Source organism: Alligator sinensis, unplaced genomic scaffold (assembly GCF_000455745.1).
Source record: "Alligator sinensis unplaced genomic scaffold, ASM45574v1 scaffold444_1, whole genome shotgun sequence".
Taxonomy (NCBI): domain Eukaryota; kingdom Metazoa; phylum Chordata; order Crocodylia; family Alligatoridae; genus Alligator; species Alligator sinensis.
This window is the reverse complement of record NW_005841886.1, coordinates 3,792,490-3,808,724: the sequence shown is the minus strand read 5'-3', so window position 1 is coordinate 3,808,724 and position 16,235 is coordinate 3,792,490. Positions and strand designations below refer to the sequence as shown.

The following is a 16,235-nucleotide window of genomic DNA, read 5'->3' as shown; positions in this document are numbered from 1 at the left end:
CTCTGGGTTGCCCTCCCAGCAGCCCTGCCACATAACATAGATGCAAGTCAGTGCCAAGGGCAGGGATCAGCAGCTTTTCTGGCTGTTCCACCCAAGCACCATGCCACCAAGTACTTACACCAAGGCAGCTGTTGTCATCTGTGGTTAGATTGCATTGTTCATACTGCGTAGGAACCCAGGCGCCTGAGACTCCACACCAAGGTCCTGCCTCCACTGAGGAGGGATTTTGAATACAGTTTTGTCATCAGTAAACCAAGCAGAGAGTCAGTTCAGCCCACACAGAAGGGTCCCTTGTAGCCAAGAAGGATGCAGGACTCTCTCACCCCCCAAGCCCTGGCTCCAGCCCCTTGCTGTGAGTAGACAAACCCACAGATGCAGACACAATTGATGGTTAAAAAAATTTTGGGTTTTATTGTTTTGCTAAACAATACTAAAAAATTTTCCATTTTTTTTTTTTTTAAGGCAGGGCTTGAATTATTTAAATTTTGATCCATTTATTTTAAAACAAAAAACAAAAACAAAAACAAAACAGAAAAAAATAGGTAAAAAGGGAAAGATCATGGCAAAAAAAGGAGAGAGAAAGAGAGAGAGAGAGAGAGAGGGAGAGAAAGGGAGAGACACTGACTTGCTTAGCTGGTCCCCATGCCCACCTACTCAGGGAGGGAGCAGGACTCAGGGGCTCCTTCACTGCTCCCCAAAGTCACACTGAGCTTGCCATTAGCCAACAGCCACAGTCACCCATACAGCACGGGTGTCAATCCAGCTGGCATTTCATTCCATTAGTACCATCTGGGTGTGACACACAATTAAGGTGAGCCAAAGCCACAGCTGAAGACTCCCAGGGTTCGGTAGGAGAGAAGCCACAGCGCACTCTCAACCAGTGGAGCACTGCAGCCTCTCCAAGACCGTCCCCAGAGGCATGTGCAGGCAGGCGGCTCAGTTCATAAGGGCCCTGGAAGTTAGCTAACTTTGCCCAGACGCTGAAGGGCCGAGTGCAAGTCCATTTGGATCGTGAGAACCGTTTAAGGCACACGCCCGAACACTATTCACTCGCATCCTCTGCGCACACCTGTGCAATGCAGGAGAGGATGCCAATGCAGCCCTGGAGCTTCTGGCCTGCAGGGGACAGGGCAGTACTACAATGCAGGGGTCAGAAGAGAATCTCCTGGCAGCAGTACCCTGCATCCTTCCTCCTGCCTGTCTCTCTTCCCAAGTCTGGGTACACTTCACAGGAAGAAATGAGAACCCAGGGGGAAGAGAGATCTGGAGCTCAGGGAGGTGCTATCATTTTCTTGACTCTCTTGCTCCCCCACAAACTTCCTGGGTTCAAGTTCTCCCTAGCATCACCTGGAATATCCAGCCATGCTAGGGCCAAACAGAGAGGGAGGTCAATGGGCCTTTTTTTTTTTTTTGCCATGATCCCAGTGAAGAGAACTGCTAGAAGCAGAAAAATATTTAAAGAACATTTTAATATATATTCATATATATATTTAAAGATAAGAAAAATAAGACTAATTCAAGCCTTGCCCTGTGCAAACAAAATTAAAACGAGACCGCGCCGGTCACAGAAGGTCCCGATTCAGTTACCGCAGTCAGCTTGTTATTTTTATTTTTAGAAGGGCGCCGTGGGGTGAAATTCTCCTACGTTATAGAAGGAAGTGGGAGGAGGGGGGAACGGGAATGATGGACCCCCTTTGTAAAAATAAAAGGGGGAGCAAGGTATTTTTGCAGGGTGACAGAGAGGAAAGAAATTCAAAAATAAAACTAACAAAGTCTGACTGTCCTAGGAGAAAACATGGCGGACAAAAAGAAAGAGTCTGTTAGTCAAGTAATGGATGATCTTTTAAATTATTCTCTCTTTTGTTTGTTTGTTTGTTTGTTTTAAAGTCTAAAGTTTGGAATTGGCGAGCTCTCCATTAGAGAGCCCACAGGAAATAAAATATAACCCCTGCCCGCCCCCACCCCGGCCTTCTTTGAAGAAGTCAATCTCATCTTCTGCTGGATCTTGGAAGAACCCCCCCAGTGAGTGGTAGGGGCCAGACTCAGGACAACAGGGTGCTTTCCTTCTGTGTTTGCTGTGCTTGTGAACGTTGCATTACCTTTTGGCTTTCCACATCTCTAAAATGTTTCTCAACCTGGACAAGGCAGAAGAGAATGAAGATGGATCAATGGTGTCAGGTTTTAATTCAACAGCATGTTTCATCAGGATGGAGGGACGGGAGAAAGACCAAAATAGTGGCATGTCCTTAGCTGCAAGACAACATTTCTAGTCACCACAGGCTCATGTGAGTGAGCAGAAGGCAAATCTAAGGAGATGGCACTGAGGAAGGTGATCAAAGACACACGGGCTGAATGCCCTTCTGCCAAAGGATGGAGACTTCCAGCTGGCATTTACCACAGGAAGAACTCAGCTGGATGTGCCCTACAAGCCTGGCTAGGCACAGCATTTGCAGGAGGCAGGCTGAGTGGTGTTACACTCAGAATAGGGGGGTGAGACCATGTCTCAGTGCTCTCCAAACAATGAACACTTTGCTAACATGGAGGATGGGAGCTGGTGATTGTACTGGCACTGGAGTTGACCGACCCTGGAACAGTCTTCCCCGGCCGACAGCTTACTCATATCAATAAGGCAGGGAGATGGAGATGAATACACGACAGCCATCTCATTGACAGAGTGCACCGTTTCTCTTTAGCAGTCCCAAGAAGTGGACAGAGACTCCTGGGGCAGAGCAGGCATGTAGACAAGGTGCTACTTACTATTTTGCGTACATGACTCAGCGCACTTCCCTCTTTGCCTTTACAGTTTTCCACTTGGTATGGAGGAGCAATAACAACTTCTTCCATCACAACTATGTTCTTCTCTTGCCATTTACAGTCTTTAATGCTGAAATGGGCACAAACAGGTCAAGAGTTTTAGTCGCAAAGCCAGACAGTCGCTTGATGAGCATCCATACCCACCCACTACTGCAGAGTACAAACTGCTGCCAGCAAGCCAGGTGGAGTTGGCAGAAGTCAAGCCATTTTACTGGGCTCTGTGTTGCCCACTCTCCCCACCCCATGAGACCTCCCCTTTCGGGGATTCTGATGGGCCTGTTAACTGCTTACTGGCTGCAGAAGACCTGAAATCAGATTGCAGCAATCCAACCCCCCCACCCCCACCCCTGTTAATTAGGCTTGAAGGCATGGTTTGACCAGCAGCCAGAATGGTACTGATGTTACAGCTGGCACCTCCAGGGAAGGATTACTGGAACTGATGTCTTGACGAAAGAGGCATCTAGCAGCAAGATGCGTACATCACTCACAACTATTGTGGTAGGCTTGGATGCTGCAGTAGGACTTCTCAGTTACAAGTTGCTCCTCAGGCTAGAGAGGTGCAAACCTCTAGGGAACATTCATCACACTCTGATGAGCTTCAGGATCTGACTGACTGCATCAGAAGCAAAAGAACTCTCCCATGTACCCATAACACTAGCTTGTGCCGTGAGATGGCACAACTACTAATCCAAATCCTTGACAATGCAGCCAAGTGGCACGATAGCTCACAAGGCTATAGTTTCAGCATGCCAGAAGCCAGGTGACTGTATGAAACAGTACAGTGACAAGATGCTAATCGTTTTGCACTAATTAAAGGATGTAAGGAAAGGTGGTGGGGCTACATCCCATGGGGCCATTTCCACCCCAACTCCACCTTAGAGAGCAGCAGTGGGTTAAATCTGTGCAAGCTGAAGTGCAACGGAAAGGGAGAAGCAACAGCTCTGGGAAGAGATGCACTCTGTTTGGCCAGTGGAGTTTGCCACAGCTGAGGTCCCGTGAAAACCAGAGTGCACAAAAGCGATGGGGCAAGTCAACAGCAGAAGACAGGGACTTGAGTTAAGCACAGGAAAAAAAAGAGCCTGGAGCATCAACTGTGACGCTTGCTAGAAGTTGGGACCAACTGCACCAAGGAAGCCAGGAAGAGGAGAGCTTTCCGAGGCTTCTTGAAAGAACCCACTCAGCTGTAGAAGAGGTAGGAACATAGTCACGGAGGCTGCTTTGGAAAAGGGGAGAGAGTAGATACCCCTCCCCCTAAAAAAGCCAAACTTACGTCTTATGTATAGTCTGAAAAAGCTGCTGTCCCTCCAGAGAGACACCAGCACTAATTGCATATGCCTGGCTCAGCTTCTCTTCCTTCTCTGTCCGTGCTTTGTTGGCAAGCTGGAGGGGAGGGAAACAGACAGGCAGCATTAGTGATTTCCAGCCACAACAAAATAAAAATCCCGAGTGGGGGAGACATAGCAACAAGGGGTAAGACAACGGGTGGAACATGCTCCACAGCAGAACCTCTTGCCATGAAGAGGGGAACAGTCATAGAAATTACAGCTGTTGTATGTAGGGGTGCACCGACAGAGATTTTTTGGGCTGATGCTGATGGCCCATTTTTAGGGAGCCATATCAGCCGATATCAATCCGATTCCGATATGCAGCCAGGCAGCTTGGAAAGCAGTGTCCGGCTGGTAAGTCTAGTATGGGGGAAGGCCTCCACGGTGAGGGAGGGAGCAGGGCTGGGGGCAGGCGCTGCTCAGCTGGGGCAGGGCACAGCACAGAGCCACGAACAGCTCATCCAGGGGGTGCAGGGGTGGCTCCCGCTCTTGCATGCACCCTGGGAGGGCACTGGAGCATGCCCCCAAATTTACACACAGGGTGAGGGCAGGATGCTGCTGTGGGCTGGGGCTGCACCAGACTCTTCCTGGTAGGGGGCTGGGCCGGGCTGTGCTCAGGGCAGGCAGCAGTGGCGTTGCTGGAAGAAGGCTACAGCCACCTCAAAATTTGCCATAGCTCCCCATAGCTCTGCTCCCAGCGCCACCACTGCCTGCCCCAGGCACAGCACAACCTGGCCCAGCCCCAACCAGGAAGAGCCTGACACAGCCCTCAGCCACAACCCTCCTCCTCCACAGATCTGGGAGCACAAGCCCCTCTCAGGGTGTGCGCAGCAGCAGAAGCCACCCCCACCCCTCTACCCCCTGGATGAGCCACCCCGCTCTGGCTGTGCAGCACCTGCTCCAACCCCACTCCCTCTCTCACTGTGGGGGCCTCAAATCTGCCCCCTCCCACCCCCCACCCCGTCCCTTCCCCCACAACAAACTGGTCTCCAAGCTGCCAGGCTGTGCTCCTGGCAGCATGTATGCTGCAGCTGTGCCCATGCACGGGGCATTTATTGGCCACATTAAATCGGCCACATCAGACAAAAAAAGCCGATTTCCAATACAGTCAATTTTCCCTATATCAGTGCCAATCTGATATGGGACCTAGGTACTGGTGCACCTCTAGTTGCATCTCTCATTGATCTTCCCACATCTGTAGTTCAGAGCAGTTGGAGCATGGCTCCAGCAGAAAGGCCTCAAGACTATGACCATGAAAGCAGCACTGCCTTAGCCTGGAGTTCAGATTGGCACCAAGTGCCTTGGGTTGCATTAGTTTTAGCATGAAGCTACTGCAAGATCTTTTGGGCAAGGATCATACTATGTTATATGGCCATCACGATTAAGCACTAAAGGGGCATGTGGTGTCCATGAGAACAGAAGGGTTCAGCCCCACTAAATGTAAGTTTTCAAATGGAGATGTGACCGCCCTCTCCTTGCGGTCCTTAAAATATTACTTCTACTATATGTTGTACTGCAGGCAACAGAGCCAATCAACTGCAGGCAAGAGTCTGGAAATACACTTGGGATGCATCTGTATGGGCTTCCCTCCAAACCTCAGGTCCAACACCAATGAAATAAGGCCCCCCACACTCATCCAAAATCAGCTGTTCCATTCATGAAACAGAGTATTTGGGAATAAAGTCATGCATTGCACAATGTGACATCCATGCAGGGAAAGTTAGTCCTGAGCAGCTAAATCAGAGGTGGGCAATTATTTTGGCTGGAGGGCTACTTAACAACTTTTACTGAGCTCTTGAGGGCTGCAAGGGTAACCCTGACCTGATTGCCACCTTGGGACTGAAAATCCCACCCTTAAATCCCTGACCTTTGCCACCAGAAGTCCATCCCCTCCCCCCCCCGCAAAAGTACTCTTTTTTGGATGGGGGTTTGCCATCTTGGAATTGGAAAAAAAACAAATCATATATCTACTATAATATATTTTAATTTTATTTAAAAAATATTTTGTCCTGACTTACATGCATTTGTATAGTGTATATAGAGGTGCAAAGCCCCACTGGTGCAAGCCTCTGCCACCACTGTCAGCAGCAGGCCCTTGCGGGGGCTCATGGCAGGCAGAGCCTCCCAGCAGCACACAGCTCTAGTCGAGTCCCAGGGGCTGCACATGGTGGCATGGAGCCGGCACGGAACTGGCTGGCTCCATGCCAGCATATGAGGCTCCCAACACTGCAGGTGGGAGGCATGTACCATCGGGCCAGGTCGGCTCCATGCTTCCACATGGGGCTTCCAGCACTCAAGCAGAAAGCCACACGTGGTGGTGCAGAGACCAACTGGCCCGATGGCATGCAACTCCCCCTGGCTCCCGGTCCACACACCATTGGGCCAGGTGGGCTCCATGCCACCACATGTTGCTCCCAGCACTGCAGGCAGGAGCTCCCCTCCCCACTCACCAGCCGTCTTCGCATGCCATCATGCTCAGTGCCTCCACATGAGGCTCCCAGCTGGAGTGCCGGAAGCCCATGGAGGTGGGGACACAGAGCCTGCCCAGTCCAATGGCACACGAGCTCTGAAAGCCCACTTCTCCCACTGGCTTTTTAGAGGGGCAGCTGCAGGCTGGTAATAATTGATTTTTTGGAAGGGCCCCACAGGCCAAATAGAATGGCCTAGAGGGCTGAATCTGGCCTGTGGGCCATATTTTGCCCACCCCCGAGCTAAATTATAATCTGAATAGTTATGCTGGTCTACTGCCCCTGGGAAGGCAAGGCCTTACTGCTAGCAAAGTGTTTTACAACAAAAGTACACCACATATTTCTTTCAGTTGCAGGTGCTGAGCAGAGCTCTGGTCATGAAACAGGTGTTGGCAAGTGTCACCAATGCACCTATATCCAACCAGGGCTATTAAGCATTTTATAGAGATAGCCAAGGCCCTCCAACACATACATCATGACACGTGACCAAGAGTCAGTCTGTCACAAGATTAGCTTGTCTTTTATAATGGCCATCTGCAACCAGCATTAAAAAAAAAACCCAACTACCACCACGTTCAGAAGTAGCACTATTGGGGTGAGCCCCACAGAACTTGAGGTCAGCAGCTCTGACTAGAGGAGATCATGGCAGGGTGAGAGGCAACTGAGAAGGTGTTCAAACTTTTTATGGAAAAAGCAGATTCAGGCATATTTTAAGAAACAAAGCTGTTCCAATCAGTCACAAGGAAAATCCCTACAACAAAAGGAAGTCCCCTGCCCTCTAAACCTCAGAGGGACAATTAAAAAGAGGGCAAAGGGTTCAGAGGAGGTTTCAGGAGCAGAAACTAGAGAGAGAGTCCTGAGCTTGAGTCCCTTCAACAGGACCAGCACTAGTGATTAACTAGGATGTCTGTAAAGGACCCTATCAATAAACAAACTAGGATCCACCATATCAAAGTGAAAGAAACCCCCACAGATGCATCCATTCTCTGCTGATTGAATGGGTGACAGGGGTAAAGTTAAATGTGGGAGAGGACAGCACATTTTGACTACACCCTAGTGAACACGGAAACACTCCCATGACAGAACATTACATGAGTGGAGCGACAGTTAGCCATGCTAGTCTGAAGTTAAGAAAGCGGCAGGGTTGATTTGTACCTTATAGACCAGTAAGTCTCAAATCAGGATTCCACAGCACTGTGGAGTGCCTTGAGATAATTTCAAGGGTGCTGTGATATGCCACACAACATTAGCACTGTTAGGCATGTTAACATGATTCACAAGACAAAAATAAAAAAATTGACATAGACCCCCATAGTTGTGGTCTTTCTGAGTTCTCTGCAACAGAAAAAACTGCCCTATTTCTCTATAGCCTTGAGCCTAAAAAGGTTGAGAACCACTGTTATAGACTAACTGAAGTGTGTGTATGCATGTATTGTAGCTCAAGCCTTTGTGCTGTAACTCACTTCACCAGATGCTGTGAAAGACCATCACATCCAATAGCAATGCTTTCTCAAACATCCCAGCAGACTCTCCCTAGCCAGCTGAAAACAGTAGATTTCATCCAGCCACAGAGGAAGATTCCCTCTCCCTCCCCTCCCCAGTATAAAAATCCCAAACTCCTCATAGTCTTAGGACGTAGCTGTAAACTATACTAATAAACGACACATCACTCCACCCAAAAAGAGAAGAAATGCCAGTCAAAAAAACCTCCAGCCTGTTGTGCCTGATTTCTGTTCTTAGCTGAATGAGTTGTGCTGCAACGCTGCTTTGCTTGCTTCTCATGTGCTCCTGAATGTTTCACTGAACAATTGAGAAATAATACCAGAAGGATAGGAGAAGGAAAAGCCTCTCTCTGGCTCACCAGCAGCCCTTCTGGCAAAAAACAAGTGGCTGCCTGGCTCTGAAGGAGCCCTGTCAGGAGATCTCTTTCGAGAACACTTTTGCCAAGAGCTAAATCTCTCTGAAGCCTGATTATAAGACTCACTTCCACATTTTTCCCTGGTAACTTAACCCAGCATCAGTCATTGAACTAACAACCATCTTTTGCCATGGCTGCTGCTAACACTTTTCCCCAACCAGTAAAAGTGTTTGCGTGCATGCTGGCAGAGGGGGGCAAGGGGAAGGCACCCTGGCCAGAAAAGTGCTATGTTTAAATACAGCTCTCTATAGAAGAGTCTGGTGTACATGGCTCTAGATGACCATGAAAGTTGTTCTGCAACCTCAGACGCTCTGACTTGACAGTGGTAACTAGCAGTGTCTGGCTCATGGAGGGGCTAGACCTGTAACATCCCCCACTGAAGCTGCAAGACTGAGCTGAGAGCAAATGGGCTTTGGGCTCGCTGAAGTGCACCCCATGGGGCAGAGCTTTTATTTCACCCCAGGAAGCCGTCTGTTCCCAGCTTCTTGCCTTTGGAAGGTCTGCTCAGCATTTAGCAGAAGGCTCCCCTGCACTGCAACAGCCTAGGACTTAAATGGGCTCTGTCCGGCTTTGATGCTATTCACTTCTATCAGGCCTCAGCATGCAAAGAACGCAGCAGCTGGGTCAGAAAAGTCTTGCCTCTTCAGGGGCTTGATGTGCAACAGCCAGGAGAGAGTCAAGAATGTATTTATGTGACCAAGGCAAGACTGAGGGAATGGTGCTGCCCAGGGCATTGGACACAGGCAGCCGGTTACATGCGATGCAGAGAGCATCTCACTAAGAAACTTTGCATGATGAGCCCAGCGACCTTGCTGGGGTCAAAGGAGTGCAAAGCGCTGTAAATCAGAGTAAGCATGACTGCACACCCACAGGCCGTTCCAGGCATCCCCATCACCCATGCATAGCAGTTTATTCCTCCTACCCAGTGGGACCTGGAGCAAGCCAGATGGTTTTAGCACCAAGCCTCAACCACACCGATGTATTCACCCTTAGAGAACAAGGCTAAAAACAATGCTCAAGTTTCCCTGCAACTCCAGCCGATTCACTAAGCCACGTGCCAAGATCCTAATCTGCAAGTCTTTGCTGAGCAAGGTAAGAGCTGAATAGGACATGCTGCACTTGCTCCTTGCTGCTGGCCATGGAAGGAGAGCTAATTGGCCAGAACCATACCCTTTGTTACATGGTTTCCAATCCAAGCCTTCAAAATAGCTGCTTCCCTTTGGCTCTGGCTCCTCCCTCAGAGACACTGTGCAGTTCCCCCCCCCAACTCACCAGCAAGCAGCTGAACTTGTTACTTAGTCTGCTAGTAAACTGATGCAAATATGCACCTTGTGCAACAATTCTATGAATGAATGAGTCACTTCCCTTCCCTATTCACGCACATATGAATGATACCAATACAGGCAAGGCTAAAAAAAGGGAGCAACTTCCTACAAGCCCAAGACCCCTTCCTCCCCCACAAGTTCTTAAGTGGCAACATAAACCACTAGGTCTTTGGCCCCAGGCATGAATGACGCATGCCCCTGGAGGCTGGGGGGGCAAAGCAAGTGGCAAACTCCCACAGGCAACCATGGCAGTGTTGGGGGGGGGGCGGCAGGGCAGGCAAGCGCCGACCAGCAGCCAGCAACTACCCGCAGATGCTGCCGGCAGTGTTGGCGGAGGGCAGCAGCAACCGGGGACTGCCTGCAGAGGCCACCAGCAGTGACGGCAGTGAGGGGTGGGGGTAGTGGCGAGCAGCGACTGCCCACAGGTACCGCTGGCAGCATCAGTGGCACTTGTCAGGGGGTGCACCACCAATCTCAGAGGGTGCACGTGCACCCCCTACACATTGCCAGTGGTCCTAAGCATCCCATCTCAAAATGGCAGAATGGGGGTACGGCACACAACAGTGCCATCAGCTCATGTACCAAAGCAATTACTAACAAGACTCATTCAGAGCAGGATGACCAATCTGTCGCTAGCATTTCACTGAAGTGACTGATTCCTGGGGCATTCAGATGGCCAGAGCCTGTGGCATGGACCATGGAGAGCTACAGAGTCAGCAGAAAAGAACTGAGATCTCACTGGAGGCACAAAGGTCATGCAAGGACTGAATACAGGGCTAACAGACATCAGGGGCTAAAAAGCCCCTGTTCTCTGAAGCCTCTTCTCAACCCACAGCTTTAGTTTTTTGTGAAGGCACCACCTCTACTAGACCTCCATCCACCCCCTACAGAGAGCATCTCACTGCTCGAGCTTTAGCTGCATCTGGGCAAAATGTACAGCTTGTGACTGGGGTCCACCACATCCCATGCCGGCTGTCAGAACCTGACCTAGAGACAAAACAAATTTACTAGCGAGTCAAGAGCACAACATCCTCAGCCTGGGTAAGCAAATCTTTTCTATTCCCCACTCTTCTCCTCAAACTCCTTTACTGCGCTTCTGAGAGTAAAGGATGCAGTTCTCACTTCAGATCCTTTTCACAACATCTACCTGTGTCCATCACTGCCACCAGAAAGCCACCCAAGTTCAGCCATGCCTTGAGTGAATCTCTACTTAACTTTAGTTCTCCCATTATCTTTCTATATCCATGTCACAGCTGTCCCAGGGTATAGACAGGGGTCACTAAACGATTTCAAAAGGGGAGTGGGCAGAGAGACTTGCTGCTCAGAAGAGTCACCCATTATTCTATCTCTGTACCACAGAGACACTGGTAGAAATGAGCTCAACCGTTGTAATGTCAAACCTGAACAAAAGACATTTAAAGTCACAGCAGAATTTAGCTCTACTTATACTGGTATAGGAGTAGAAAGTTCAAAAGGAACAGCTTTTAACAGTATACTATTATGTCTGTCCACACCCACAGATACAGTAGCAAGAACTTCCCTGAAGCAGCATATGCAGTAGCCTCTGCCTTCTAGCTTCCTAGCCATCTACCATGGCCAGAAGTGGTCCCTCCTGGTTTTCACCCTGTGCCCTAACTAAAGCCTTTCTCCAGTGTCAGCCTCTTCCTAGACCACTTTCATTTATATTACAGGTAAGATTTCCTCTCCTCCAGCTGCCTCAGACATGTACCTGCAACACACTTACTTGTTTCCCACTCCCTCATATACTCCATTCACACCTCACCATCCCTACTGGAGGCAAATGCTTCTTTGGCCACACTTAAATGGCTCCTCTCTCTGCTTCCAACCTCATACATAAGTCCCCTTGCTCTAACATTAAATTCACTAATCCAGTTAACCATCTCCAGGGACAGCAAATTTTTTGTCTGGGACTGTCAGTTACACATACAGCACCCAGCACAGCAGGGTCTCAAGGTGCTACAAATGCCTACTTGTAACCCAACCTATCATAATAAATCTCTCCAAACAAGACTGTCTTATGAAGTCTAACTATTTCACTGCCTAGAAGCAAGTTTCCTTCCCTGGCCTTCAAAAGCATAACTCTGTTAAATGTTGCCACTGTCTCAGTAAAGGGAAAGATCCTGGGCTATTATGGAATACAGAAGCACCTGCCCACTTGAAGTCACTAGTGGAGAGCAATTTAATTTGTTTTGTCTGCGCCAACTTCCTACAAACCTTCGTGCTGCCACAAAGGCTAGACCCAAGTATTTAGTTATACAAGGTTATGCTAATATGCTTTAAAGTGCAGTACACAGCCAGCCATTTCTCCAGTAGCCAGCCAGTCTTGTATGCCTGCTGCACCTACCCACAGCATTTCAGTTACAGCAATTGATGCAATTACAAGGTGTAATTACATCTTTACAGCAATTGTGTCATTTGATACCTTTGTCAACATGATAATCCAATAAGCAGACGGAAGTTTGCGAGGTAAAAATTAGTCCGCACAAGCATGATACTGATGTTTGGGGAGAAAGTCTGATACCTAGACACCGCGCCATGATACCTGACAGCGGATGGCTTGTGTACTGAAGGGGTAATGCTTCACTGAGAATGCTAACCAGCGCACAGGATTGCCTGCACTGGAAATTACCACTGCCTGGCCAGAGAAGCCTGAAAAGCCCATCCCTACAGAGAACTCTCCCCTCCAGTCCCTGTAAATTTTGTTAAAGCAACAACCATACCCCTCTCAATGTTATCCCTCACACAGTGACACACAGCTAAAAGGCACATCAACCCACCACTCCAGTTACCAACTCTAGCACTAGTACACAGTACTCAAAAGCTTTATACTGGAAGGCCAGCACCCACAGAGCTAACTAGTCCTTCCCCTCAGTTCCCACAGCCTAAGTAGCACACAGAAATTGGAGGTCCTGGACATTATCTGACTGCACAGGCTACTTTCTCTTTCAGTTTCTCAGACTGCATTACCAGGAAGCCAGAAGTGGTATTTTCGAGGGGAAATTACATGAAGAACTCTGAGACAATGTGCTATCCCATGGCTTTCCAGGCTTGCACCCTCTCCTGTAGGAATCGCGAGCTGTTAGCCATAGCAGGAACCTTCCGATTCCACAGGAACCAGCTGAAGAAGGAATAAAGAAAACAGAAGTGGGGAAGGAACTGCTCAAAACATTAAGTCTATTCTTGACCATTTCCTTCTACTAGTGTCATTGCCAAAGAGAAACCAAGAGACTGCTCTAGCATATTTTGTCAAATCAGTTCTTGGAGAAGCCACTTCCCAAACACTCATGTGCTTCAGGCAGAGGGGCTGGCAGGCACAGCAGATAACAAGCTAAGTAATGAGTGCACAGCTCTGCAAGGAGATACTTTGCTAATGGTGGCACTTTCTTTCCGCTAGAAGTTTAGGCTGAGGTCCTGACACTCCACGATCACTGCAGAGCCTCTTGCACTTTTATATTAGACTATGAACATTAGCCCTAGCTGAACTCCAGCTCAGAGGATTGTGATCTGCCTATATTCCCTCTTACTTTTCACTTCCTGCTGTGCTGCCAGCACTGTGTCACTTTCTAACAGAGATCTTGGGATGCCTGCAAGAGGCAAAGAGATCTACACAGCTGTAGCTCTGTTAAATTAAAAGCACTGCATGCATATAAGGCATTAAACACTCACCAAGGTTCTGAAGTAGGAAGCCTTCATTCACACTTAGTGTTTAACACTCAAAGATGCCAACTCACATTCACTCACCAGCTTGGAAAACAGCTATGTGCACTACAAAAACTCAATGAATTGTGGAGCCAGTTACAAGAGAGTAATCCCCCACAGTGGGGCCTCAGAGCTTAAAGCTGACTGTATAAGGGTCCCAAATTGCAGCTCCAGCAGTTGAAGAGCACAAAGCTGGGGCACAATTGAGGATGCTTAGTACAAGAGAGGGTCTCCATAGCAAAAACATGTGGAAAACAACATTACCTTGAGTTTTCACAGTGTAAATAGGACCCAAGAGTGCTCTGTGCACAGCATGAAATGCAAACTACTGTCCAGCACCCCAGGGTAAAGGAAGTGTGGCACTGAGATAAATCTGATCCCATCCACCACACAAGAATGATGGCCAGCACCAGGAACATAGCTACGCAGAGCCACCAGCAAGTCAAACTACAGACTGCAGTCTGTCTTCCATCGGTTCCCTTATAAACCAAACTAAAGAAATGGAGAACGTATTCCTTTCTCTGGCATTACTCAAAACACACACGCTCCAGAATGCATTTCAATAAGCATTTGAACCAGTTAAACAAGGCCAGAAGGTAAACTGGACATTCGCATTTTCATTCACACAATGTAACTTATGAGCTTCGTTGTCTGAGCAAAGTCACCTTGAAAACCCTCCCGTCCTAGACCTCCACTTCAGGCCTGAATAATCACTTAGCAAAAAGATGTCCAGTCTACCCACTAACACAGAAGCATTCTGGTATGACGGAGTGCTATAGGACACACAAGAAGGAACAAAACCAAAACAGAAGATCAGATTTAAGTTCATAACCAAGCCATGTCAACTAAGCATCATTCAAAGGAGGCTATTATAACAGTAGAAAATGCACCCAACTTAAAAGGTAGCAACAGCGTTAGCAGTCACTGGAGCAGTCGCCCCTTCCTGTGAATCAATAAATTCAAAAATGCAAGAGAGAAAAGGTTCTTACCTTGCTAACATTGAGTGAAGCTAGAGGAGGAGGGGTTTCCGTGCGGTCATTAATTATTTCCACTTCTGAAACATACTGTAAGTTTACAAGCAGGATATCTGCGTGGTTGGGCTTTCCACTGGAAGAGGGACATTCTGGAGAAAAAAAACATTAAGGAAAACAAACGCAGGCAGAGGTATTTAACATGTCTAAAAAGAGCACTGGCAAGGAGCGCTATTGAGCTATTTAGGAAATAAATCAGTAGAGGCATCAGGTGTTTTAGCAAATAACCATCCAACCTCCTATCCAATCCCGTGCACAGTCAACAGTAAGAGTCAGAAACAGTGCTGGCAACAGGTACTGAAGCTCAGTTGCTACTACCATTCTTTTTCTTTTTTTTGGGGGGGGGGGCGGGAGGGGGGAGGAAGGGCACGGGACTATAACAGACAGGAATTGTTTTTGGTAACAAGTTATAATTACAACACAATCTGGGACACTGTACAGTTTTGAGGAGAGACCTTAGTCCAGTCTAGTCATAGAAGTTTTCACATACTCCTGTCATGTTTTCCTGTGAGAAGGGAAAGCCCAGCCTCCATCACAAAGCATCAATCAGCGCAGGCTTGCCTACATGGGGAAGTTGGCCAGAATAGCTACTGTGCTTTATTAAGCATTTCCCCTTGCTTATTCCAGAACACCTTTCCCCATGTAAACAATGCCTAGGCCAAGAATTGACTAAGGGAACGCTGCAGGTATACAGATGCTACCTGCGCACAAGCTGCTCCGCTAACACTAGTCGAGCATATAAGAATCACTTCATGGCAAGCTCTGAAGGCTCAAGGAAGAGGCCATCCCATTCAATGCAGCTAGCATAACAAACCCTAAATGCGTTTGCAGTAGTTTGGTATTTCCAGCATGACAAGAAAGTGTAAATCAGAAAACAGTTAACCACCCCCAGAAAAACCTTTATAGAAATGACATTAATTCCTGCGCAATCTGTTCTTGATGAAGAGGAATAGTTAGTCCTCCACTCCTTCATCTGTCTGCTAGAGTAAGCAGGAAACGCATCTAGGCTACAGAGATGTTAGGTTTGCTAGTGTGAAGAGACTGCATTAAACATATGGGTCTGGTACAACAGTTCTCTCCTCCTGGAAGGAGACGTTTTGAGGCCAGGCTTTCCCCCCCTCCCGTGCACCGCCAAGACGCACAGCACCGTACAAAACAGGGACTCAGGAGTCAGCCTGCCAGACCAAACGAACACTAGTATGAGAAGCTCACCTGCCGAAACTCTCCAACAGAGAGACACCTGGGGGTGGGAAATGGGGACAAACCTAGGGAAGCACCTCGCAGGCCAGTGCCCCACGCACACAGCACATCCCCTTTCCTCTGAAGGACCAAAGCCTAACCCATAACCCCTACCGGTAGCCGGACCCAGCTGCTCTCCCCAGGGAGCTGCGGAGCCAGCCCCCCGTGAGCCCTGCCCAGCACTCAGCCTCGCTCCCCTTCACCCGGAAGGGCCGTCCCACGACCAGTGCAGAGCCCGGCCCCCGCTGCTCCCCGGCTCGAGCGCGGCTGGGCCCTGGCGAGCAGCACCCAGGCAGGGCAGGGGGCACGTGTGCCCGTGGGCAGGGGGAGAGAGGGTTGCTCCGGGCCCACGGGTGGTGCCCTCGCCAGAGCCCCCCGCAGCCGGGGGCCGCCCG

The 16,235-nt window shown here is 48.9% G+C and overlaps 1 protein-coding gene across 1 annotated transcript in view; it reads right to left on the bottom strand.

The window, feature by feature from the left end:
• Positions 1-380: 380 nt before the first annotated feature.
• Positions 381-16,235, bottom strand: part of LSM12 (LSM12 homolog) — an 18,950-nt gene continuing 3,095 nt past the window's right edge. Inside the window, exons 2-6 of the mRNA XM_025196859.1 lie at positions 15,814-16,037; positions 14,560-14,693; positions 4,085-4,194; positions 2,758-2,884; positions 381-2,135 (exon numbers count right to left, since the gene is read on the bottom strand). Of these exons, the coding sequence (XP_025052644.1) occupies positions 2,043-2,135; positions 2,758-2,884; positions 4,085-4,194; positions 14,560-14,693; positions 15,814-16,037 (688 nt within the window). The 3' untranslated portion in view covers positions 381-2,042. The remainder of the gene's footprint in view (positions 2,136-2,757; positions 2,885-4,084; positions 4,195-14,559; positions 14,694-15,813; positions 16,038-16,235) is intronic.